The following is a 24976-nucleotide window of genomic DNA, read 5'->3' as shown; positions in this document are numbered from 1 at the left end:
CTATCTCCTACTGTCTCCTAAGAAGAAAGCACAGGAACTGGACTAGTCCATAAAGAACTCATTGGCTCACTTCCATGTCATTCCTCCAAGAGCCCCTCTGAAAAAATTAGACCTGTAGAGGGGGCTCAATCCACACTGGGGCACAAGGAGTTTGCGAGCTTCATATCATTGGCAAGGATCTGAAACCAGAGCAGTGCAAGGATGCTCAGTACAGACTTGACAACACAGTTGGGTGCAAATCTGAAAAAGAAGACAGATGATGGGTGGTGGTAAGAATCCGCCGCATAATCAAGTTGAAACCAAGTAAGGTAGCTTCTCTATAAAGTTACTGTACTATCAATATCAAGATGATAGTTTCATCTCAGGCAAAATTTGTGCCATTGTTGATGTTAGAGTAATACTTTATTTCTTTTAAAATAGGTGAGATAGTTGGAATGTCTGGAATATTTACCTTGGCCATTATGGGACTTTTTTTAAATTCCACAAGTTTTAAACCAGGAGTTGAAGTGCTTCTTCTTGAGTGAGTAGCTAGCATATTTTAGAAGCTATAATATTGTACTGGTGACTATATCTACATCTACATTGGTCAAAGTAAGATGCTGACTCCAAACTACCCAACTAAAATCCTTTATTAAAAACTCTATTCTTAAAAAATAAAAAAAAATTTAAAAATTAAAAAAATAAAAACTCTATTCTTGTGTCTTCTAGTCCTCTAATTTTAGGCAAAATTTGGAACCTTATCTTGAGTTCATGTGGGCTCCCTTTTCCTTCTAATTTTCTCCATTCTCTGCCCATCTACTTAATAATTTCCAGTAGAATTCACTAGACAGGGCCAGGATTAAGGTAAGGCATGTGAAGCCACTCATCTCAGGCACAAAATTTAAGAAGGTATAAAAAAAAAAAAACAGTAATCAAGATAAATAATATTTTAGCACAATATTTTTAAAAAAATAGAATTAATGCAGAAACTCCATGGTGAAAACACAAAAATTTTAAATAAAGATGAGACCAATATTACTGATTAGTTCCTTTTGCCTCAGGCTCCAATATGGCTCAGATGGCACTGCTACTAGAATAGAAAACCAATGTTTTAAGGACAATGAAGAGGTGGCATGAAAAACAAAAAATTAAGCTAGGGCATTTGAAGAGCATTGGCAATGCTATAAGAGAAAATATGGCCACACCATTATTCTATCACCACACAGTTGATCCTTCTACTCCACCTTTCAGTTCCTGGACCTCCTCTCTTCCTATGAGCATGTTTGCCATCCCGCTTAAAACACCCACTAAATGATCACTTCATAATCTCAATTTCAAGAATCTTACTGTCTAACATATGACATGTACCAGCTCCTACTCACCAAGATAGTAGAAATCTGGGGTAACAATGGTAAACCCTCCTATATCCTACAACATCTGCAGCAGGTCCTTGCCACTGTCTCATGTGCATCACCTCTCATGTTTTCAGCTTAAAGTCTCTAGGACCCCATTTCAAACAATTCTGCAATCACACTGAGACTACACTGTGTCAATCTTATGATTTTCCTCACCGGCCTCACTTCCTCCTTACTGAGATCATGCCTTTTGTTTAAAAACCATCTAATAACTTCTCATCCCTTCTGGCTACAGGTCAAAGTTGTTTTAATGGCAAATAAAGTCCTATGTCCCCCTGATTTCCACCACTCTCACCCTCACTGACCCTGCCCTAGCCACACTGATCACTCTGCTGCTCCTCAGACATGCCAGTCATGCTCCCTGTTTGTGCTTCTGTCCTTGTGTTTCTGCTCCTAAAATGTGCTTCCCCTGCATGCTGGTATAGTGGCTGCCTTACTTCTTTCATGCTTCTCTTCTATATTTATTTTGTTATAACACTATGACATTAAGCAGGAAATATATAGAAAGATAATAAGAAGTAAATTTTAAATAGCCTCCTATGGCACCAGCACCAAAATATGATCAATATTGGTAATTGAGTTTCCTTTTCCAAATTGCTTTGCCTGTAGCAGATGAGAACACGCACCTTGGAGTGATGTAGAGTTTTCCTGGGCTCTAGGGCACTTGAATATACATATGCTCACAAATCCCAAATGGAGAATCTACAAAGGACATTCATTTGAATAAAGGATTAATTCACATCTAAATGCTAGCTAGATTTTAGGATAAGCCTTAATTCTATCACTATGTAAGGCAGACTAGCAGTTCAGCATTTCTTTTAAAGACAAATAATTTTAGCTCTTCCTAATGATATAAGGAGTTCACAATTAGGATTCTCAAGTATATGAATCATGATGCCTGAATGAACCAAAACATATTTTCAGAATCCGTGCCAAAAAAACACACTCATTTACATGTAGTTGCTCTAGAATTATTTACTTGTCTTAGTGCTCCTTCCCCTCCAGTTAAATTATAAGCCCTTTGTGTGTAGGCAAATGCCTTATTCATATTTTCTTGATTAAACCTAGTACAATGCCTCACATGGATAACTTTGTGATAAATATATTAGATTAGTTAACTGTAATTAACTACATTTATTTCTTCTGTAAATGCAGATTCTGGAATTGTCTCTCATTTGTTGCATTTCTTATGGTGTTTACCTTCATTGGACTTCTAATTCCTGCGCATACGTATTTATATGTATCATTTTATGACATATATTATTCATTAAATATCTATTTCACACTTATTGTTTTAAGGTAAGAATGTCATTTGTATTTTTTTATTTATAGGGCATTGACTAAGTCCAAAGATATTGTTTAAATAGAAATGATTCATCCCTTAGAATGAAAATAAAGAATTGCCTCTTAAACTTGCCAAGGAATCATTAGCAAATTGCTGTTTTAGTGGGGTGGTTTTTCTTTTTTTCCAGTTTTTAACTGCATTTCAGAGCAATCCAAGCTCTTTATACAATTTTTGATAATTGAAAGAAAAAAATTTTTCATAATTTTCCTACCTAGAGGCAACTGCTGTTAACATTTGCTATTGTTTCATCCAGTGTTACTTTTTTTCTATGAGGTTTCATAAAGTTCAGCACCAATCATAAATAAAAGTTTTATGTTGCTTTTGTTTGCCCAACATTGTATAACAAATAATTTCCTTCTGATTAAATTATAGTTACAAAGAGCTTTTTAAAAATCATTAGGAAGTCCTCTTTGTAAATGTCCTTTTTCCTTAAATAATTTTGTAGCCCCCTTTTCAACGGTAAGAGGCAGAAGAGGGCAGCCCGGGTGGCTCAGTGGTTTAGCGCCTGTCTTCCAACCAGGGTGTGATCCTGGAGACCCGGGATCAAGTCCAACGTCGGGCTCCCTGCATGGAACCTGCTTCTGTCTCTGCCTCTCTTTCTCTCATGAATAAATAAATAAAATGTTAAAAGAAAAAAAAAAGGGGGGCGGGCAGAAGAGAGTCTGCCCGTGTAAGTAAAAAGGACATGACACAGAGGAGGAAAACTCTCTGGATTCTATTCCTCACCTTGCTAGCATTCTACTTCCATCTAGGAAAACTAATTAGGCGTCGACATCAGTTGGCTAGTGCCAACTAATGGAAATTAGTCCCATTCGTGTAAAATGTAGGAAATGTGTGATTAAAAGAAAAAATAGAAATGAATCAGCCAATATTGGATAGATTCAGCAAGGTTAAAATCTACAAAGAGAAAGGGAAGACATTCCACCTCCCCTTCAGTTCTTATTCATTAGATTTGCTTTTATTTATTTTTGGGATCCAGAAGAGAATATATCTACAAACATCTCTTTTTCTTTTCTGCCTAAGAAATGTGGAATTACCTGACTATAAACCTAATAGGAGGAAATAAAGAGAATAATGTCATCGTCTTGTCATCTCTCTCTAGGAAATGCCCTTTTGCCTTTTTTTGGTGCCATCCATGCTAACGATGTGTGAAAGATGACTCCTTCATCTGAGAGTTGGCAATTCCACAGGGAATAGATTGGAATAGAGTAGAATGAAATGGAAAAAAAATGTCTATGGCAAGAATACATTTTAAAATCTCTTTTGTCTTTTAGACTCCTGGTCTTTCTATTATTGAGCCCTCTTCTGTCTCGATTTGGACATGGGTTCAGCTGGCGCTGGGCATTCATAATGGTCTGGAGTGAAATGAAAGGAACACCTAATATAAACATGGCTCTTCTGCTTGCCTACTCTGACCTTTCTTTTGGCTCTGAGAGGGAAAAATCTCAAGTAAAGATAAATTAATTCTTTTATTTGAACATTTAATGAATACTATTACCGTGTACTTTATATGTTTTTGTCCTGAGGTAGCTCAACCCTACTTGGACTGTGGGAGTGATTTAGCTATGATGGCATGACTGGAGAGAAGAAAAACAACTGACAACTTTTTCTCTTCCTGGAGGCTCAAGGGATTTCTAAATCCTTTCCTTATATTGCAATCATATTTTTCATTACAAGAGCCACGTCAAATAAGAAAGAAATAAGAAAATAAGAAAAGAGAGATGAACACACCCATTCCTTCTCTTACCTATCACCTGATTGAATCATTTGGGTTTATCTTTTCTGGCTTCTTTTTTCTTAAAAAAGATTTTTTTTTGTTTCTTTGAGAAAGAGAGAGAACATGCTGGAGAGAGCACTAGCAAGAGAGCACAAGCAGGGTGAGTGGCAGAAGGAGAGGGCAAATCAGACTCCCTGATGAACAGAGAGTCCAACATGAGACTCAATCCCAGGACCTGGGATCATGATCTGAGTAGAAGGCAGACACTTAACCAACTGAGACACCCAGGCATCCCTTTTCATTACACTCTTTTTTTTTTTTTTTTTTTTCATTACACTCTTAAAATAAGTTTATTATGAAGGTTAAAGGAGTTAAAATTTATAAATAATTTAAAATAGTACCTGATTACAGCACCTGGATAGCTCGATCAGTTAAGCATCAAAATCTTGTTTTTGGCTCAGATCATGATTTCAGGGTCATGAGATGGAGCCTTGCATTGGGCTCCATGCTGGGCAAGGAGTCTGCTTGAGATTCTCTCTCTCTCTCTCCCTCTGCCTTCCTTTTGTGTTCTCTCGCTGTGCCAAATAAACAAATAAATAAAATAGCACCTAATACAGGGTACAAACTCAATAAGTGTTTTTTTTTTTTACTTACTCCTAATACTCACTCAAGAAAAGCAGAAACTGCTTATGATTGGCTATCGCTTTCTGTAATTTTGTGCAGTGACATTTAGTAATGCTAGGAACCAGAACATTTTAATTGTCAAGTGAAGTTGCCTGTTCACTGATACTAGCCCCCAATTCTGCCTAACAGAACACTATGGGCATAACTCTCCCTCCTTGTCATCTCCAGGTAAGAACATTACAACATTACAAGGAGCTTTGCAAGAAATTTCCTGTGCAGATATCACAATGCATGTAACACTTCCATTGTGGGTTTTTTTTTTTTTTAACAAAAACTCCAAATGTAAAGGGAAGGACAGCAAGGGAATCATTGCATGTTCAACTGGATAATAGCGTAATCATTAAACAATTAAACACTGCTTTAAAACCAAAGTATCTAATATTACATGATCTCCCCCTTCTTTTTAACTATCTCCACATGCCTGAATAATCAAGGTCCATTCAGCACCACACATCCTGACCAGTGTAATGGTAGACACTGCACATGGATCTGGATTCTGAATTTCTAGTTGGCTGCTATTTGCTGTGTGGCCATCAGCAAGTTATTTAACTCTCATCCCATCACACATGTCAGTTTCCTCATTTCAAAAGGGCTTGCTAGAAAATGTTTAATAAGTCACTTTATTAGGAGTCAAAGGGAGCCCTAATTCATAGCATTTGCCAATAGGTGTTGCCTAATCGCTCTAACAGAATAACAGTCGACTCAGTAACTTCCTGAAAATTTAATGGTCAGCTCTCTTGAATTGGCAAATTTCACACAATTTCAAAGGGTTATGATGAGAAATAGAAAATGTACATGAAATGCTTAACACATTGTTTAGCAAGTAGTGTGAATGTATAAGAAATATGAGCTATAGTGATGAGGATAATGATGCCATGTAGACCTGATATGAGATAAAACTCTAGCAAATAAAATCTTGTAATGAAATGCCCTCACTAGTAGTAATTAGTTGAGAAGGAAGTCACACTTCTACCTTAATTTAACTTGGCTGAATCCTACAGCTAACTTTCTAATACTTATGAAGCAGCACTACAGGAAAAGGTTGAAAGTGAGTTAATCTTGTCTCCACAACTCCCAAGTTAAATGACCTTGGGTGTGTGACAGTACCTGAGTTTCCCACCCATGTAATTGGACAATATTGGTATTTACTTCATAGAATTGTGAGGATTAAATACGCCTCATATATTGTGCTCTGTGCTTCCTATAGAGATGTTAGCTTGTATTACTATTACTAACTTGGTGGTTCTCAACTTTGAATGCACATTAGAATGCTTCAGGAACTTATAGCAAATTACCAATGCCTGTGGAATTCTGATGCTGGCCATAATAAATAATGGGTATCAGAACTATTTCCTATAGTAAACAACTATTAAACTAGTTAAAATATATGAAGCACCTGAATATATTCTTCAAATTTTCTACAATTTTATAATAAAGGAAAAACAATCTAATTTTTAAAATAGGCATAAGAATTGAACAGACACTTCACAAAGAAGGATATATAACACTAAGTACATTAAAAATGTTCGACATAGTTACTTTAGGAAAATGCAAACTAAAACCACAATGGGAAACAATGTTCAATTTACCCGAAGGTTTTAGAATTGGCAGTTCTTATCTATAGACATAGAACTGTAGTTGCCTCTCGTGGGGTACAGGATTGATTGTGAAGGGGTACTTGAGATATTGTGGGGGAATATAAAAATATTGTACTTCTAGATGGGGTTGAGGGTTATGTGAATGTATGCAATGTCAAAAATTTATCAAAGGGAACACAAGTGCATTTCAAGTATGTACATTATACCTCGGTTTTTCTAATTACTAATGCTTGGGCTCCATCCTTGAGTAAATCAGAATATTCAGTGGGAGCATCCTGGGCACTATTATGTTAAAGTTTCCCAATGATTCTAATGTGCAGCCTGGAAGGCTTCTGTTGTGGTTTCATGCTCTGTCTCTAACCTCCATCTGTAGCCAAAAAACAGGACTGGCTAAGGGTATAGCATAAATTCTAGAAGTTGGAGCTATGTAAATCAATAGAAGTGTGCAGTCTTAGATTGAAAACTATTGTTTCAACTTGGAATACAAGTAGAAAAAAAAAGAATCAAGTGGCACCAAAGACATAATTGCTCCTCCTTCCTGACAATGAAGGGATGCAGAGAGGCAAAATATGAGGTGAAGCCAACCTATCAAGAACGCTGATGGGTTCTCTTTTCTCAGATGATAATTATTTGCTATGGATGGTAATGTTGAACACAGAATGGCTATGCACATGGTGGTGTGTATAGTGAATAAGAATTGATAAAGTACAGGCATATTCCCAAGATCTAAGAAGTACAGCAATGGAATTTAAGGAAAAGCCTTTTTTTTTTCAGTGTCTCTATAAATGTATGTTTACTTGTCAAATCATGTTTCCTGAGTTTTGATTTGGTTCCAAAAAGATGGATAAAACATATTCAGGAAAATTGAGAATCCCCAGAGCACTTTAACATGCCTGATGTTCAAATTCTTTCCTACTACGAGGACTTTTTGACTTAGTACAATTTAGCTGAATTTAAATATAGAATATGTTATAAGAAATTGTCATGAATACTTACTTTGTATTTTTCTTTCTATTCTAGATACTATTTCATGGAGTTTCAGTATGCTTGGTTACGTTGATTGTCAATAGATTTATTTTGCCAATTGCAGTTAGTAAATTAGGTAAGCCCTACTAATTACTAACACTGAGTGAAGAAACAGACATTCTAAATATGCCAAAGAATTACTAATGATGAAGAAAGCATCTGCATAAGTAAAAATCAACAGTATATCTAATTGAAGAGAAAATTGGATCTCTGTATAAAAGTATATGAACAGTTTAGGCCAATAAGCTTGTATAAAAAGATACTTGTTTACATTGGTCTAATTTAAATAAGTAATACAATAAGTTTATTTAATTATTCAACAAACTTTTATTGAAAGCCTCCTATCTGCCAGGCACTATTCTAACTGACAATGATGCATTATGGTCTTGTGTGCATCAAAGTAAACAAATCACACATAAATAAGATAGAAAATAAAATGAGTGCTAGGTTCCTGAGGAAGCTAGAAGCTGAATGTGTTTAAGGAAAGAGAGTTTGACCTTTTGAGAACAAGGCAGGTAGTAGAGAAAGTACAGATGGAGAGGTAGGAAGGAATTACGTAGTGAAGGGCCTTGGATGTTAAGATTTTTATTCTAAGGGCAAAAAGAGTTCCTTGACCAGTTTTAAACAAGTAAATATAATTATATGGTTAACTCGAGTTCTGTGGATAACTGATTGCTGGGTATGAGGAGCATAGAAGCAGAAATAGCAGTCGTAGGAGGCAGTTGGATTGTGCAATATGCCTGTTTTCATCCTCTACTTGTTAACAAGGGAAAAATGGAGATCTAGAGAGTAAAAAGTTCCTCCCCAAGATCATGCAACAAGGTAATGGCAGTTGAGGAACTAGAAGCAAATGGCCCTCATGTTTTGTTTGTTTGTTTTGTTTTTTTAAGATTTTATTTATTTATGAGAGACAGAGAGAGAGAGGCAGAGACACAGGCAGAGGGAGAAGCAGGCTCCATGCAGATCCTGGGACCCCAGGATCACACCCTGGGCTGAAGGCAGCGCTAAACCGCTGAGCCACCTGGGCTGCCTGGCCCTGATGCTTTTAATTCATTATACTCCCAACTGCTCTATCACCCTTTCTTTTACACAGATCTTTCATCCCAATGCCACTTTTAATCAGTGTGAGACTTCATCTTTATGGATGACATTGCATGCCCCAATCTATCTTCATTCCTTGTATTTGCAAAAAATCTTTTTTCTTTTCTTTTTTTTTCAAATTCTCTGAGCTTTAACATAGTAAATTGGGAAGAAAAGATTAAAGAGGGGAGGTTTCACAAAGAGTACATTTGTTCTACTTAGTAGCTAAATAAGCTTAAAATTCTTATTGTAGAGCATTTGTTTACTTGCACTGAGAGCAGAGAAAATTTGCTCACTGAACATTATTGCTTTCCAAGGAAGCTTCTATGGCTCATAAAAAGAAATTTGTGTCTGATACAAAGAGTCTTTCAAACCTTAATGAGATCTGGAGATAAATATATATCGCATATATTTATCATATATATACACAGTATTACATTTAGATAGGATATGTATATGCATATATCTATATCAATACCTCCTATATATGTATCCTACATACATTCTGTATATTTATACATATATAGGGGATACATATACCAGGGATGTATATGTAAGAAGTATAAATATACACAGATATATATCTCCTCCATGGATATCTCCTATATATTTATGTATCATCTACTCTGTGTATGTATGTATGTATATATATATATATGTGACCTTATTATAAGAAATCGGCTTACGTGATTATGAAAGCTGAGAAGTCCCAAGATCTATAGTCCAGAAGTCTGAGAACCAGGAAAGCCAAAAGTGTAAGTTCCTGTCCAAATGCAAAGGCAGGAGAGGACTGATGTCCCAACTCAAAGACCATGAGGCAGAGAGAGTGGTTTGGATGAGGGCTGCCCACGACGAGGAGAGCAATCTGCTTTACCCAGTCTACCCATGTAAATGTTATTCTTATCCAGAAACCCCTTCACAAACACACCTAGAATAATGTTACCAAATATCTGGGTATCGTGTAGCCCAGTCAAGTTGACACATAAAATTAATCATCACACCTCTATTCTTCTGTCCCCTCATCTATCAAACTGGGAAAAGGGTCTTTTAAAAGGTGGGTAAAGTAATGAAAGACTTAATATGTTCAAGATGCAAGGTGCTGAGATGTGATTTCTTGGCATATTGTAAGCACTCAATAAATATTAACTATTACTGTTATTTTCATGTACCTCGGTCTTTTTGAGGAGTATGAAAATAGAAAAGCTTGAAATTGTTAATGTTTCTATTATTAGACAATTTATGCTGAGTCTCTAACTTAAATAAAACACACTTGGTGGCAGTAAGAACAAAAGGAAACTTTATAATCCATATCAAAATGGTGGTGTCTTTATTATTGATAAAACACACTCTTTGTACCAAAGGTCTTCATGATGTCACGTCAACAAAATATAAATCACTTCACTGTACATTTCAACACTTTCAAGAGCTAACCAAATCTGCAGCCTCTGCACTCAAATTTGACAAAGATCTTGCTAATGCAGATTGGAATATGGTTGAGAAGGCAATTAGACTTCAAAACCCATATGCGGTAAGCAAGTCCTATCTTTTATTTACTCCTTCAAAGTGGATATCACTTACCTCGAGTAAGTCTAAATGTTATAAATATTAATTCAAAATTTCTAATACTAGTAATTGACAGAGAAGTTGTATCGGTAACCCACTGTCATAACGGCAAGGAGGGAATCTTAGTGTTGTAAATTCAAAAGAAGGAGCAATGCATTGGAGCTCCCTACAAAAGATGTCATAAGACAGGAGAGTGAGCCTTAGATAATGGCTGTTTTTTTACCAGATTGACAGTGGACAGGTGCTTTTGTTCAGTGTTTATTTAGCATTTGTTTATACTAGTATATATGCCAAGCACTTGCTAGCCCCTCACTTATGATGAATATTATATTTTGATATGATATAGAATTCAAAGCCAATATCGTGAGATGTTACCTCCTGCTTCTGTGACATACTCTAGAAACTCTGTGGTCAGACTTCTCATTCATTGAAGGGCATGTAACTCCCCAGTCATCTCATAGCTGCCATAAAGAGAAATAATAAAAGCTGTTCTGGAATTTTCTCAAATGCTACTGCTTCTTTGCTATCTCCTACGTTAGGTCCAGTTTTCAATGTAATGTTGTTGTTGTTTTTAAGGTTTTATTTATTTATTTGACAGAGAGAGAGACAGAGCACAAGCAGCGGGAGCAGCAGGCAGAGGGAGAGGGAGAAGCAGGCTCCCCACTGAGCTAAGAGCCCAGCCTTGACCCCCGGACTCCATCTCAGGACTGAGCCACCCAGGCGCCCTCAATGTAATAATATTTCAATGCATACTGTATGTTGCAGTTTTTGCAATGTTTTGCTGCATCATACAATATGAGGAATCAACTTCTAGGAGTGGAGACATAAGATAATTGGTTTCTATAAAATAGGATTCCCCCAAATCCACTTTATGCCCACTAACCAGTGATTGAAGCTCCAGATGGGGACTCGGAACCAAGCCCTATGCCTACAGGAATACTGCCAGGATTTCTGGATATGACAAGTACCAAGTCAAATCCAATTATTTTCTGTAGTAGCTCCCAATTGCTGACTGTGGCCTTTTGCCAACCTAGAAAGCTTATTAAAATATGACTTTATTCCCCAGTCCCCAATCAGGAGATTCTAATGCAGATAGTCTGAGGTAGTCCCAGGCATATATTTTTTTATTCCATTTACCCAGCTGATTCTAGTGCAAAATCAAGATTGAGGCCCTCCCTCTGATGCTTGATCTGTTTTGGAAAACAGATGATCAAACATGGGGGATATTATGGTGTTACAAATAGATTGCTTAATAGATTGGATTTGGATTCAGAAAATCTGGGTTTGTGTCCTAGCTTTGTAAACTTAATAAATAGCTTTGGGATCTTGAGCAAATCTTTTATTTTCTCTAAACTTCAGCTTTTTTTTATCTGTTAAATGAATTTATCCATAATCCCCAACTCCCAATGCTAAGTTCACTTTCTACTTTACCTTAAGTTATTAGGTTAAGGCAGTGATTGTCAAATTTTAGTGGCAACAAGAATCACGGAATGGATTTGTACAAAACACAGATTGCTGCCCTCTGTCCCAGACTCTCTGATTCAGCAAGTCTGAGTTGGGGTCTGAGATGTACATCTCTAACAATTTCCAGGTGATGCTGAGGCTGCTGGGGACCACACTTTCTGAACCATTGGTTTAAAGTGGGATCCCATATATGGTAGCTTTTATAAATTGTTAGAGACACCATGTAAAGGTAAAAATACAAGTCTCTTCCCTCAACACTAGCAATTAGTTTACCTCCTAGATAACTGTGAAATGAGGAAACTCACCTGAACACTTTTTCTGTATCTAGAAGATTTTCTATCATTTTTCAAACCAAATTTTTACATGAATTACTTGAGGGTTATGCTAAAAATATGTTAATATTTGTGTGTTTTGTTTTGCTTTTATTTCTGTTTCACTTAGTTGAGTCAAGGAGACACAACAGAACATCAAAAGGTGAAATGTCTAGACTGTAACAGGGAAATAGATGAGACCCTTAACATTGAAGCAATGGAACTGGCCAACAGGCGTCTCTTGTCGGCACAAATCGTTAGTACTGATCATGCACTTTTAAAATAATATTTTGTTTCAAATTATACTGAAAAATTTCTCCTTTGCTAACAACATCTTGATTATGCTTACCTGCATAACTTAATAGATTGCTACAAAGGTACAGGGAAGTTTGGCATTGTCTTAGGAATCTGTTTGACTGCCAAAAAAAAGGAAAAGAAAAATAGATCCATCCAAAATAGCCTGAGTAAAAGGTATTTTATTAAGAGGATTTGGGAATTTCACAGATTCCAATGTCAGGAATTACAGCTGAACTCACCCTTCAGGTGTGTTACGCAGCCATTTCTACGACACTGCCCATCTCTGGGTCCACGTCATTTCTTCATGAAAGATACCACCAACTCTGCTAATAACTGTAAGCAGAGAGTAGTATTTATCATATCAAATCTTGGACAAAAGTTAGAGAAATTCTGTGGCACCACAGCATAGTAGATTCTGTGCGAAATTGCTATTAGCTTAGTTGCCATTTACTATCCAGGTCAAGATCACGACTCATTGCCATGACTCCTGCTTTCAAAATGTTCATGTTGAGCTTTCCTCATTGCATATGGAGCTCTCATCCATGTCTTGGCTATTCCAGTCATACAGGATTTCAAGCATTCTACGTGTTCAATCTAACTTGGGAAATGGAAAGTCTATAGGGTACAATTGTTCTCTCTTCAGCATTAAGACGTGGCAAAGAGGTTGGCTCTCAAAGGCACCTTTTCCAAGGACCTAAATAATTTCTCTAAGCAAATGAGGCAGTGCCATGAAGGATGAACCTATATGATGCTTTGTTCCACCAGCAAATTTTATGATATTATATCTTTGAGTTACTTCCAGAGTTTTAATTTAACTCAGGAAGATACGGTATTCAAGAACTCTCAAAACCAATACAGAAGCCTCCATTTTGAGTCTTGCTTTCATTAATTATATGATTCATGAATTATTCTTTTTAGTCTTTATTCTCCCCATTTGCAAAAGAGGAAAATGCTAATCGCAAGACCTCTTATATTTTTCTCTGCTTGTGATATTCTGTTTTCTGCAATATGCATTCCACATACCTTTTTTTTATTTTTTGCCCTAAATATTTGTTTTCTACCATTATATCTTTTTTGATTTTGTGCTCTGTATTGGGTCTTAACAAGGAAATCCTTTTTTTTTTTTTTTAAGTAGGTTGGATCTTTCTGCTCTGCTCTCCAGCTCTTTATCTCATCTTGCATCTTTTAAGCCCTTCTTTGTTCTAGAAGTATTTTCATGTTTACCTTGGTTTGTTGATTTTGGTTTTTTGTTTGTTTGTTTTTTAAATTTTATTTTGGAGTTCAATTTGCCAACATATAGCATAACACCCAGTGCTCATCCCGCCAAATGCCCCCCTCAGTGCCCATCACCCAGTCACCCCAACCCCCGCCCACCTCCCTTTCCACTACTCCTTGTTCGTTTCCCAGTTAGGTGTCTCTCATGTTTTGTCTCCCTCACTGATATTTTCACTCATTTTCTCTCCTTTCCCTTTATTCCCTTTCACTAATTCTTATATTCCCCAAATGAATGAGACCATATAATGTTTGTCCTTCTCCGATTGACTTACTTCACTCAGCATAATACCCTCCAGTTCCATCCACGTAAAAGCAAATGGTGGGTATTTGTCATTTCTAATGGCTGAGGAATATTCCATTGTATACATAGACCACAACTTCTTTATCTATTCATCTTTCGATGGACACTGAGGCTCATTCCACAGTGGACATTGCTGCTATAAACATTGGGGTGCAGTTGTTTCAGTGTTTCACTGCATCTGTATCTTTGGGGTAAATCCCCAGCAGTGCAATTGTTAGGTTGTAAGGCAGATCTATTTAACTCTTTGAGGAACCTCCACACAGTTTTCCAGAGTGGCTGCACCAGTTCACCTTCCCACCAACAGTGCAAGAGGGTTCCCCTTTCTCCACATCCTCTCCAAAATTTGTTGTTTCCCATCTTGTTAATTTTTACCATTCTCACTGGTGTGAGGTGGTATCTCATTGTGGGTTTTTTTTTTCCTGAGGATTCTTTATTTTGATACAAAAAATAAACCCTTTAACCTATAGAGTGTCACTTGTTTTCATATTACAGAGCAAATTTACAGAATAGGAATCTATTACCAGTTCCAAGAATATCACATATACTTTAGAAGTCATTGCTATTTGGATTCAAACAAACATCAGTGTGGAAGGAGTAACTAATTGTTTCCCTCTCCTGATTTTTTCATAATTTTACAAAATCATCACTAGGAAAGCTAATAGTTGGCATGTCACACAATTATGCCAGAATCTGGAAAGGGCAGTGAAACCAACCATGTTAATCCAGTTGAACTATAAAAACATGACCTTGTATTGTCCTTCTCTCCTGCTTCTGGAGTAGAAAAGCTCTACTTAAAAGCCCCATGGGCCAGCAATATGCTTGGGTTATTATTTTTTTTTTAATGCTTGAGTTATAATGTGTAGGTTCCCTCTCATTAAACTTGCAAAAGAAGCCACGGAATTCTTCAGAGTCTGATATGTAGAAAGGAGCAAGCCAGGAGGCAGACTGGATTTACTTGGATGGAAAACATTTATGTGAGCAGTCCAGCTGATAGGCTTTTAACATTGAAATAACCAAGGCTTGGGGCACGTGGGTGGCTCTGTCGGTTAAGCATCCAACTCTTGATTTCGGCTCAGGTCATGATCTCAGGATTGTGAAATGAAGCCCGCTTAAATCAGGCTTAGTGTGGGGCATGGATCCCGCTTAAGATTCTCTCTCTCCCTCTGCCCTTCCCCGCCTCCAAAGATATAATCAAGCCTGTACAGGTCAACAAGTTCAATCAGCTGATTGGAATACCATCCCTAGACCTTTAAGTGACACATTTGAAGTTCTCACAGTAAAGTTGTGGCTCCATCAGCTGTGATTATCTTCTTTGATTTTAATGTCCATCAGTCTTTACCAGCTGTAGCAGCCACTGCTTGGTAAAACTTTGTCACGAAGTCTGGCTCACTGACCTCCAGCTGCCTGACAAATTCATTGCACTCCTGCTCAGCCCAACCTCGAAACCACTGATCCCAAAGACGTAGCTGGCACTCAAAGATACAAGGTGGTCGGTTTGCTCTGGACACACTAAGCTGCTCCAGCCCTTCCAGCAATGGCTGTAATTTTCCTGGCACTGCCATAGCTACCAGGTCCTGTAGGAAACGTTCATCCTGGGGACCTGACCAACTGGCAAACCAGTGAAGAATACACTTCATCTCCTGGGAAGTGATGTAAGACATTGGGGGTGGGGAAGAGTCAGTAATACTATCTGGTCCTGAGGGTAAGGGAGGAGGGAAGGATAGTGGCATTGAAGAGGAAGATGATTCCAGCAGCATCCTCCCCTTTCCTCTCACAGGGAACCCAGAGACCGTCACAAAAATGCTTAAATTCCAACTGTCACCGCTGCTTCCATGTTTCCTGAAAACCCCTCCTCATTGTGGTTTTGATTTGTATTTCCCTGATGGCCAGTGATGCGGAGCATTTTCTCATGTGCTGGTTGGCCATGTCTATGTCTTCCTCTGTGAGATTTCTGTTCATGTCTTTTGCCCATTTCATGATTGGATTGTTTGTTTCTTTGGTGTTGAGTTTAATAAGTTCTTTATAGATCTTGGATACTAGACTTTTATCTGATAGGTCATTTGCAAATATCTTCTCCCATTCTGGAGGTTGTCTTTTAGTTTTGTTGACTGTTTCTTTTGCTATGCAGAAGATTTTTATCTTGACTAAGTCCCAATAATTCATTTTTGCTTTTGTTTCTCTTACCTTTATGGATGTATCTTGCAAGAAATTGCTGTGGCCAAGTTCAAAAAGGGTGTTGCCTGTGTTCTCTTCTAGGATTTTGATGGAATCTTGTCTCACATTTAGATCTTTCATCCATTTTGAGTTTATCTTTGTGTGTGGTATAAGAGAATGACCTAGTTTTATTCTTCTGCATGTGGATGTCCAATTTTCCCAGCACCATTTATTGAAGGGACTTTTTTTTTCCAGTGGATAGTCTTTCCTGCTTTGTCGAATATTAGTTGACCATAAAGTTGAGGGTCCACTTCTGGATTCTCTATTCTGTTCCATGGATCCATGTGTCTGTTTTTGTGCCAGTACCACACTGTCTTGATGACCACAGCTTTGTAGTACAACCTGAAATCTGGCATTGTGATGCCCCCAGCTCTGGTTTTCTTTTTTAATATTTCCCTGGCTATTTGGGGTCTTTTCTGATTCCACACAAATCTTAAGATGATTTGTTCCAACTCTCTAAAGAAAGTCCATGATATTTTGATAGGGATTGCATTAAGTGTAACATTGACAGTTTCACAATATTAATTCTTCCAATCCATAAGCATGGAATATTTTTCCATCTCTTTGTGTCTTCCTCAATTTCTTTCAGAAGTGTTCTGTAGTTTACACTAACAATGAGACTGAAGAAAGAGAAATTAAGGAGTCAATCCCATTTACAATTGCACCCAAAAGCATACGATACCTAGGAATAAACCTAACCAAAGAGGTAAAGGATCTATACCCTAAAAACTACAGAACACTTCTGAAAGAAATTGAGGTTTGTTGATTTTTTTTCTGTAACCTCAATTCTAATGCTCACTGCTCCAACTGTTACTAGTTACAGCTTTCAAAGCTTTGAGAGCTTTTACTTAAATCTCAGCCATTTATTGTTATCTGGGGCGATATCCTCTGTATTATTGTACATTAGGAGAGGAAGCACAACATGATGAGATGGTGGTATAGGAGACACAATATCCCCCAACCATCTTGGGGGCCTGGCCGAGGGAAGGGGAGACAGTCTTTAAATTCAGAGAGAACTGAGTAATGTGATCTTGGGAAAAATACTTAATTCTTTGAGCCTCAGCTTTCTCATTATGAAATAGAGATTAGAATATCTTCCCCATAGATTCTCTGCAAGAATTAAATAATTCTGTGTAATATACACATAAATCAGCTAATTTTATAGTATGGCAAAGAGCTCAATAAATGGCAGTTATTTGAAGGAATCAACCATTCTCTAAATTCTTCTTATATTTGGGTGTGAATGATCATTTTGGAATTAACATTTTTCTAGGACCTGTTTTGTCATTTCTGTTGCTAAGCTTTCATGAGTTCCATATTTACTTGCAGCTTCCTTATTTTTCTACAAACTATGGTGTTTACCTTAGAGGATATTGAAAAAAATAGACTCCTAACTCTGGGAAACGGACTAGGGGTAGTGGAAGGGGAGGAGGGCGGGGGATGGGGGTGACTGGGTGGTGGGCACTGAGGGGGGCACTTGATGGGATGAGCACTGGGTGTTATTCTGTATGTTGGCAAATTGAACACCAATAAAAAATAAATTTATTATTAAAAAAGGAAAATATGTTAATCTCATGTTATTTCATAAATATTGCAATGAAGTTTAAGAAGAAGAATGTTACTCTGTTGAATCACTGTATTATGGCAAATAATCTTTTGTTCCCTCATTCTTAAAATTAAATTTATCCTTTTCTGGTATCCCTCAAGAGCAAAACTGCGTTTTAATATCCATAAATGATCCTGCAGACAGGATGTGTTCTATGGAAGCAAAAGTCTTTTGTTACATCATACATTTCAATTTAGGAAGTTGGTCTGTACAGTGATTTTTAACAGTGTGCAGCACACTGAGGCAGGGCAGTGTCAGATAGTGGTTTCTCCAGTACCAGACATAGTGCCTGAAGCAAAGTGAGCTCTCAGGATATGGACCAAATGAACAAATGACTGTTTTCTGTACAACAGTGACAACTCATTTAATGCTTATACCAGACTGGAGAAAATAGAGTAGCATTGTCGAAATATTTAGAAAAATGAAGTGAAAGATATAAACCAGGATTCTCTACTACAGGATTTTTCAGAGCCTTGAATTTTCTAGTATGCACTATAAAGTGTTAAAATAGGGATATACTTGGATCAGGAACTTCCCACATTTTTTTGGCCATAGAACTCCACTTATTTTTGAAGGCCTTATTAAGGAACCTAGTTGCCTACAGAGCCAGTTTGATTTTACCCAAAGCTGAGACAGACCTTCTGCACTGATCTCAAGGTCTGGATTCCATAAAAACTTTTTTTTTTATAAAGGTACTAGATTATTTAAGGACTTCGACTTCTCTCTCACAGACTGCTTTTCCATAAAGGGAATACTAAGTTGTTTTTGTTATCCATCCTATATAATAATTTGACTGCACATTTCTTTTAGGCAAGCTACCAGAGACAATACAGGAACGAGACTCTATCCCAGAGTGCAGCCCAGGTGCTGGTGGGTGCAGCAGGAAGTTTTGGAGAGAAGAAGGAAAAGTAAGTATATGGCAAGAGAATGCTTTCATCCTAAGCCCCTGCCTTTAGGGAATTATGCAAGTGAGTTATCTTGCTCTTTCTGGTAACTTGGTATCATCCAGTATTATGTGTGTGAGTCACTGCCTGCCCTGCACCCCCAAATCAGGCCAAATCACTTACTTTCAGTTTCTTAGCTTGTTCTGCTTATTCAGACTTCTGTGCATTTGAACATGCTGCTTCTTCCAATTGAGATGCTCTTTCCTTTTTCCTTTTGCCCCCAAAGCTGACCTGTGGTAAAATACTTTTCCTTTTAGACTACTTGAATGCCTCACTAAGGTCAAAGACTCCCTTAATTCCTCCAGGTGCATCTTCCCAATGCATAGTCTCTCTTAGTACCCAGCATATTTTTGTAATAGCTTTTTTTGCTGTAAGCCTCTGCAGTACACAAGTGAGTTCCTTGAAGTCCACATATTAAACAGTAGCCCCAGATCCCCTTGGAAGGACGAAGGATATAAGAGTAAGCTAGAGAAAGAGTTAAACTGCCATGCAGGTACAATGATGTCTACCCAAAGCCCCAACGTAACATACATTCTTGTTCTAGACTACGCTTCTGAACTAAAGACACCAAAATTCCCTGCTGAAATGGTCCCAAAGCTCCTTTGCAAGGCGTTCTTGGACATTTTCCCTGGGCCACTATTTCACAAGCAAACTGGGCCTTTGGTGTGCATACCCTGAAAGCTAGGAGAAATGCCAGCATGGTGTCTACTCACAAGTACTGGCTTGTGGCAGAGAGGAGGGATAAAGTCTGAAGGGGGAAGAAAAGCAGTCAGACGCTGGAGCACAGTCTCACTGCAGTTCAAGTATAAATTTCAAAGAGTATAAGAAATTCCATTTCAAGCCTAGCCATACAAATCATTATGACATACCTGTCAAGGTAGGAAGATAGACTACACCTTACTTAAATTTTGTTTTCTTGATTAATGAGGGTAAAGACAAGAGCCTCTATTTGCCTCTTTGCTCTAGGCCATTCAAATGCTTATGGGAAAAAGACTGGGAAAAGGGCTGAGCAAATGCGATCACTTAAAAACAACATGATGCACACTTTAAAGAAGACAGATGCACAGTGTACAGCGGAAGTTTTTAAATGGATAAGTAAATAACATGCTGAAAAACATTATCACTGTGTTGTTCAGGAGAAGCTAATATTTTAAAAAAGCAGTGTAGAGCAATTCAGCCCATTTCTTTTATTTTTCTTCTTTAAATCTTCCAAGAAGGCAGAAGCAATTATGTCTATGAAGACCTAGAGCAAGGAGGTCAACAGTGGGGAGAAGGGAGTTCAAGTGTTGAAAGGATTCCTGATAAGGCAAATTTTAGAATACATTATTTTTTAGTCCTACATAAATGAGATAAATATGACACACTAATATGTGCAAAAGTATATGGCGGGCACTGTGGGATAAGTATCACTTATCCTAATAGGATAAGTGGAATGGTGTTCCAATCCCCAGAGAACTTCCTGTTAATGACAGTTATATTCAGTACTTGCTCTTTGCTGGGCTGCTTTGGAGTTGACTTTGCCATTTGCTGGCCATTCCTATCAGTAGCCACATGCGTTGGCGTGTCCTGTGGCAAGAAAACAAGTCTAAAGAAAGAAAGAGTTGGGGGATTGGACCTCTGCTAACTGCCTGTGTAATTGCCTGAGAAAGGATTCTTTGCATAGAAAGCTTATATTTATTAAGTGCAGTGCCAAGCACAGTTCTAAACATGTTGTATTACCAATCTAACGCTATAAAAGTCTTGTGAGTTAAGTGTATTATCTTCATCTTGCTGTTGAGAAATGTGAAGCCCAAAGAGATGAAAACAGTTGACCCAAAGTCACTTGACGAATACATTACAGAGCTCGCATTCAAAGTTTAAGCAGCCTCACTATCCAGTTAAAGAGATCACAAATGTCTTCCCAAGTCAGGTCTAAAAGTGAATGTGATGATAAAAAATAGAAATTCAGGAGCCTAGATTACTGATATCACAGAACCTTAGGATTCATATCAACTACTGAAATGACCAGATCTTAGTTAGGACATTAATTCCTTCAGGAAGGTTTCCTGATTCCCCAACACTACATTAAATGCCCCCCACTTAATGGATCCAGAGTGCTCTGTTGCTTATTATCTCCGTATCTCCTTCACTACAGTTTATTGCAATTGTTATTTGCATGTTTTACTACTCTAGGCTGCTGGACTCTTGGGAGCAGATCTGTATTTGTTTATGGTTTCTCCCCAGCTTTTAGCAAGCATAATATGTTCATTAGATATTTTTAACATTCGAAACAAATCAAGTCCTATGTAATTACTATATTATTCTATTGAATCAGAATTGAATGACTTCCTTCTTTTCAATTACATCTGTTCATAGCAGAGAAATTGCTCAAATTTCAGAGTAAAAACAGTATAGTCAATAGGAAGGACAAGGTCTACTTTTGCCCCCCCATTAAGCCATACTGTAAAAGTAGGGCCTCAGACCCAAGGATAACACCCTATCCCCCTGCTGATGAAGATAATGAAAATCAAGGTATTTAGCTAAGCAAGACCAAATTATAGCACATAAATATGAGCTACCTTGATAGAAATGCCAGCAGAAACCTAGAGACAATAGGATGTGTGCTATCAAACTCTTTTGGGGTTTTAGAACCACTGACTTCTCCAAGTAACCACTAATTCTTTACTTACCACTTGTATTTTCCCCCATAAATTCCTCAACTACCTGCCCAAAAGGTAAAATCAAAGAGATAAGAGGATATGTGAGATGGCCTGGATGCTTCCTATTTACTTTCTTATTTAATTATCCCCAAAGGGCATGGATACTGTCAGGTCTATTTTGTAGAGCAAACACTTTAATGAGGTAATTTGTTCATTGCCTCATCAGATAATGGGGAGTCCAACATGAAAAGCTGGATGTTTTTGAATTCCAAATAGTTGAATCATGTTATTCTTTTCCTCCCTGAACCTTGACCTCTCTATTTTAAATCATGTATCTCCAATTTTTTATACTATCTCTTTAATGAGTGAGCCCCAGAATCTAAATTGATAATTACATATCTACTTGTATCTACAACTTTGTGACTTGCACCTATGCTCATGAAAGTATCCTATTCCCAGTTAAGAATGAACAAAACCATCTTCCTGCTTTTTGACAATACTGTATTAAATCTATCCCTCAAATTTTAAAGCACGTTTAATGATTGCTTCTTTTTTTTCAGATATATGAGTCCTGAGACAATAAAGCATTATTCTGAAAGCAAAAAACTGCTTGCCTTTATTAGAAAAGTATTGCTCAATTGGGTGTATAACACTAAAAAAGAAAAAGGGATTCCATCAAGGTAAGTGATTTTGAACCTTACTAGAGATGCTATTATGCTGATTTTACTTTTTAAAAATTTTTTATTATACTGATTTTAAATTCCCTTTTTATTTTTAAAATTTATATCCTGGGAGTTCTTGGCTGGCTCAGTTGGTAGAGCATGACACTCTTGATCTCAGGGTTGTAAGTTGAAGGCCCATGAAAAAATTTAAAAATAAATTCATATCCTGAATGTTTTAGAAAATATTTTGGGGTAGTTTACAATTAAATTACTCATGTACGTACAAAAAGTTACTTGAAGAAAAAAAGAGTACAATAACTTTTTTTATTATTGAAGTAAACTTCACATAACAAGATTAACCATTTTGAAGTGTGTTATTCTGTTTTATCTAGTACATTCACAATGTTGGGCAACCATCATCTCTATCAAAATCCACAACATTTTTATTATCCCCAATATAAATCCAGCACCCAAGTCACTCCCTATTACCGCCAACCCCTGCAGTGCACTAGTCTACTTTGTCTCTATGAATTTACCCAATCTGAACATTTCATATAACTAGAATCATACTATACTCAGCGTTTTGTTTCTGGCTTCTTTCACTCAGCATTATATATTATCCACATGGTAGATGTATAAGTAACATAATTTTCACCCACTTTGTAGCATGTATGTAGACTTTGTTCCTTCTTATGGCTGAATAATAGTTCATAGTACAGATATATCATATTTTGTTTACCAACTCATCAGTTGATGGTCATTCGCATTGTTTTCACCTTTTGGCTATTTCACAGTGCTTCTATGAGCATCCATGTACAAGTATTTGAATACCTTTTGAGTATGCACCTAAGAGTGAAATTGTTGGATCATACACTATAATTTTATGTTTAACTTATTAAGGAACCACCAAATGGTTTTCCACAGCTGCTGGACAATTTTGAAATCAGGAAATATAAGTTTATCAACTTTGCTTTGTTTATCAAGATCTGATTAATTATTGAAAACTACATCTGAAACTAATGAGGTATTCTATGTTGGCAAATTGAATTTGAATTTAAAAAATGTAATCCCGTATACATTTTAGGATTTGCTTAGTTTTAAAAAAAATGTCATTGAGACTTTCATAGGGATTGCACTGAATCTGCAGTATTGCCATCTTAACAATATTAAGCTTTCCAATTCATGAACACGAGATGACTTTCGCTTATTTAGATCTGGCTTTAATTTCTTTCAGGAATGTCTTGTAGTTTTCAGCATACAAGTCTTCGATTAAAGTGAATCTTACATACTTTTGCTTTTTGATGCTATTATAAATGAAACTGTTTTCTTAATTTCATTTTTGGACTGTTCATTCCTAGTGTATAATTTTTGCATATTGACTTTGTATTCTGCAGCTTTGCTGAATTCATTGACTAGCTCTCCTGTTTTTGTGAATTTGCTAGGATTTTCTGTATATAAGATCATGTCATCTATGAATAGAGATAATTTTACATTCTCCTCTCCAACTTATTTCTTAGATTCAAGAGGAGGAAATATAAACCCTTCTTCTTAATAAAAGCATGAAAGATTATGTGGCTATCTTTAATCTACCAAACTCAATAAATACCAGAAAGATATTTTCATAGTACTTTTTTTAAAGCCTTCAATACTGACCAAAGCTACAACATTCTAATTATTTTTGTTGATACAACTTAATGAAAGGGAGATTTTAAAAACTATAATTGATAGTGTACCCTGTAGGCTATCTCTAAATATTATTCATCTCAAAGTGAGTAGTGGAGATTCTTGCTTGGTTTAGAATCTCAGTCTCTACCATTTACTATCTGAATGAGATTTTCAGTTCTCAACATCTGATGTATATAAGGCCTGTGACAAAGTGACACATAGTGGGCACCCAAATATGATAGTTGGGTTCTCCTCCGTTTCTTCATGGGACTATGGGAAAGAATACATAAAGAGTTTGTGTAAGGGATCCCTGGGTGGCTCAGCGGTTTGGCGCCTGCCTTTGGCCCAGGGCGCGATCCTGGCGACCCCGGATCGAATCCCATGGCTCTCGGTGCATGGAGCCTGCTTCTCCCTCTGCCTGTGTCTCTGCCTCTCTCTCTCTCTCCCTCTGTTACTATCATAAATAAATAAAAATTAAAAAAAAAAAAAAGAGTTTGTGTAGAAGCACCTAGTCCAGGGATGAGCACTGGGTAAGCACTTAACAAATGTAAGCATTTATTACTAAGTGCTGAATTCCAAAAATAAAAGTATTGTTAAAATATTGAAATTAAGAAGTGATAGAATCACCTAAAGAAACTTAATAGAAAAACACACATAATTCTTAAAATTAAAAATTCAACTTAAATTATTCAGAATTGAATAAAAAAGTCAACATATTCCATCTATTTTGAGGGAATGCATCTAGAGCTGCACACAAAAAGAATAAATGCCTAGCACTGACAGGGTTTCCATATCAGTGTCAGGGCTCTGAGAGAAAACGATCACGATCCTGAGATCTAAAGTGGTAACACTTGGGTGGATAAATGGAGGATCCTGAACCCTCACATTTCTCATGAACACTGTAGCCTGGCAGAGGGCAGCCACCTCTTTCTTGCTAGAGAATAATAGCCTATCACCATCAGATGCTACAAAGACATCACAAGATATAGCTTGTCTTTGTTTCATGGTTATTCTCTACCACCTTTTATTGCTTCCGAGGTAACTACCCATGTCAGATCTCAATACAATGAGAGGGGGGAAGTACAGTGCCTTATTTAGAAGACTACAACTTATCTACTGAAGGAATTACAGGACCTGACTAATACTAGCAAATACTGGTAGACATATAAAGGAATAGTTCTTGAGGGTATT

General features: G+C 37.1%; 2 protein-coding genes across 9 annotated transcripts in view; one reads left to right on the top strand and one right to left on the bottom strand.

Moving 5' to 3' along the window:
* Window positions 1-24976, top strand: part of SLC9C1 (solute carrier family 9 member C1) — an 81750-nt gene that overhangs the window by 22946 nt on the left and 33828 nt on the right. For 7 of the 8 annotated variants that reach the window (XM_049105455.1, XM_049105456.1, XM_049105453.1 and 4 more), the window contains 8 exons: window positions 421-520; window positions 2550-2693; window positions 4014-4188; window positions 7759-7840; window positions 10206-10372; window positions 12313-12438; window positions 18686-18783; window positions 22019-22138. In XM_049105455.1, the coding sequence (XP_048961412.1) occupies window positions 421-520; window positions 2550-2693; window positions 4014-4188; window positions 7759-7840; window positions 10206-10372; window positions 12313-12438; window positions 18686-18783; window positions 22019-22138 (1012 nt within the window). The remainder of the gene's footprint in view (window positions 1-420; window positions 521-2549; window positions 2694-4013; window positions 4189-7758; window positions 7841-10205; window positions 10373-12312; window positions 12439-18685; window positions 18784-22018; window positions 22139-24976) is intronic. The other variant, XM_049105452.1, reaches the window with a different exon arrangement.
* LOC112678505 (uncharacterized protein C14orf119 homolog) lies at window positions 15167-15898 on the bottom strand. Its single transcript, XM_025477815.3, has one exon. The coding sequence runs from the start codon at window positions 15810-15812 to the stop codon at window positions 15384-15386; it is 429 nt and encodes a 142-aa protein (XP_025333600.3). The 5' UTR covers window positions 15813-15898; the 3' UTR covers window positions 15167-15383.

Source organism: Canis lupus, chromosome 33, assembly GCF_003254725.2.
Source record: "Canis lupus dingo isolate Sandy chromosome 33, ASM325472v2, whole genome shotgun sequence".
In the NCBI taxonomy this organism is placed as follows: Eukaryota; Metazoa; Chordata; class Mammalia; order Carnivora; family Canidae; genus Canis; species Canis lupus.
Note: the sequence above shows the minus strand (reverse complement) of the source record. Positions and strands in the feature narration are given on the sequence as shown.

Coding starts and splice junctions, on each gene's coding strand:
- LOC112678505 (XM_025477815.3), bottom strand. CDS start 15,812: ATGCTGCTGGAATCATCTTCCTCTTCAATGCCACTATCCTTCCCTCCT.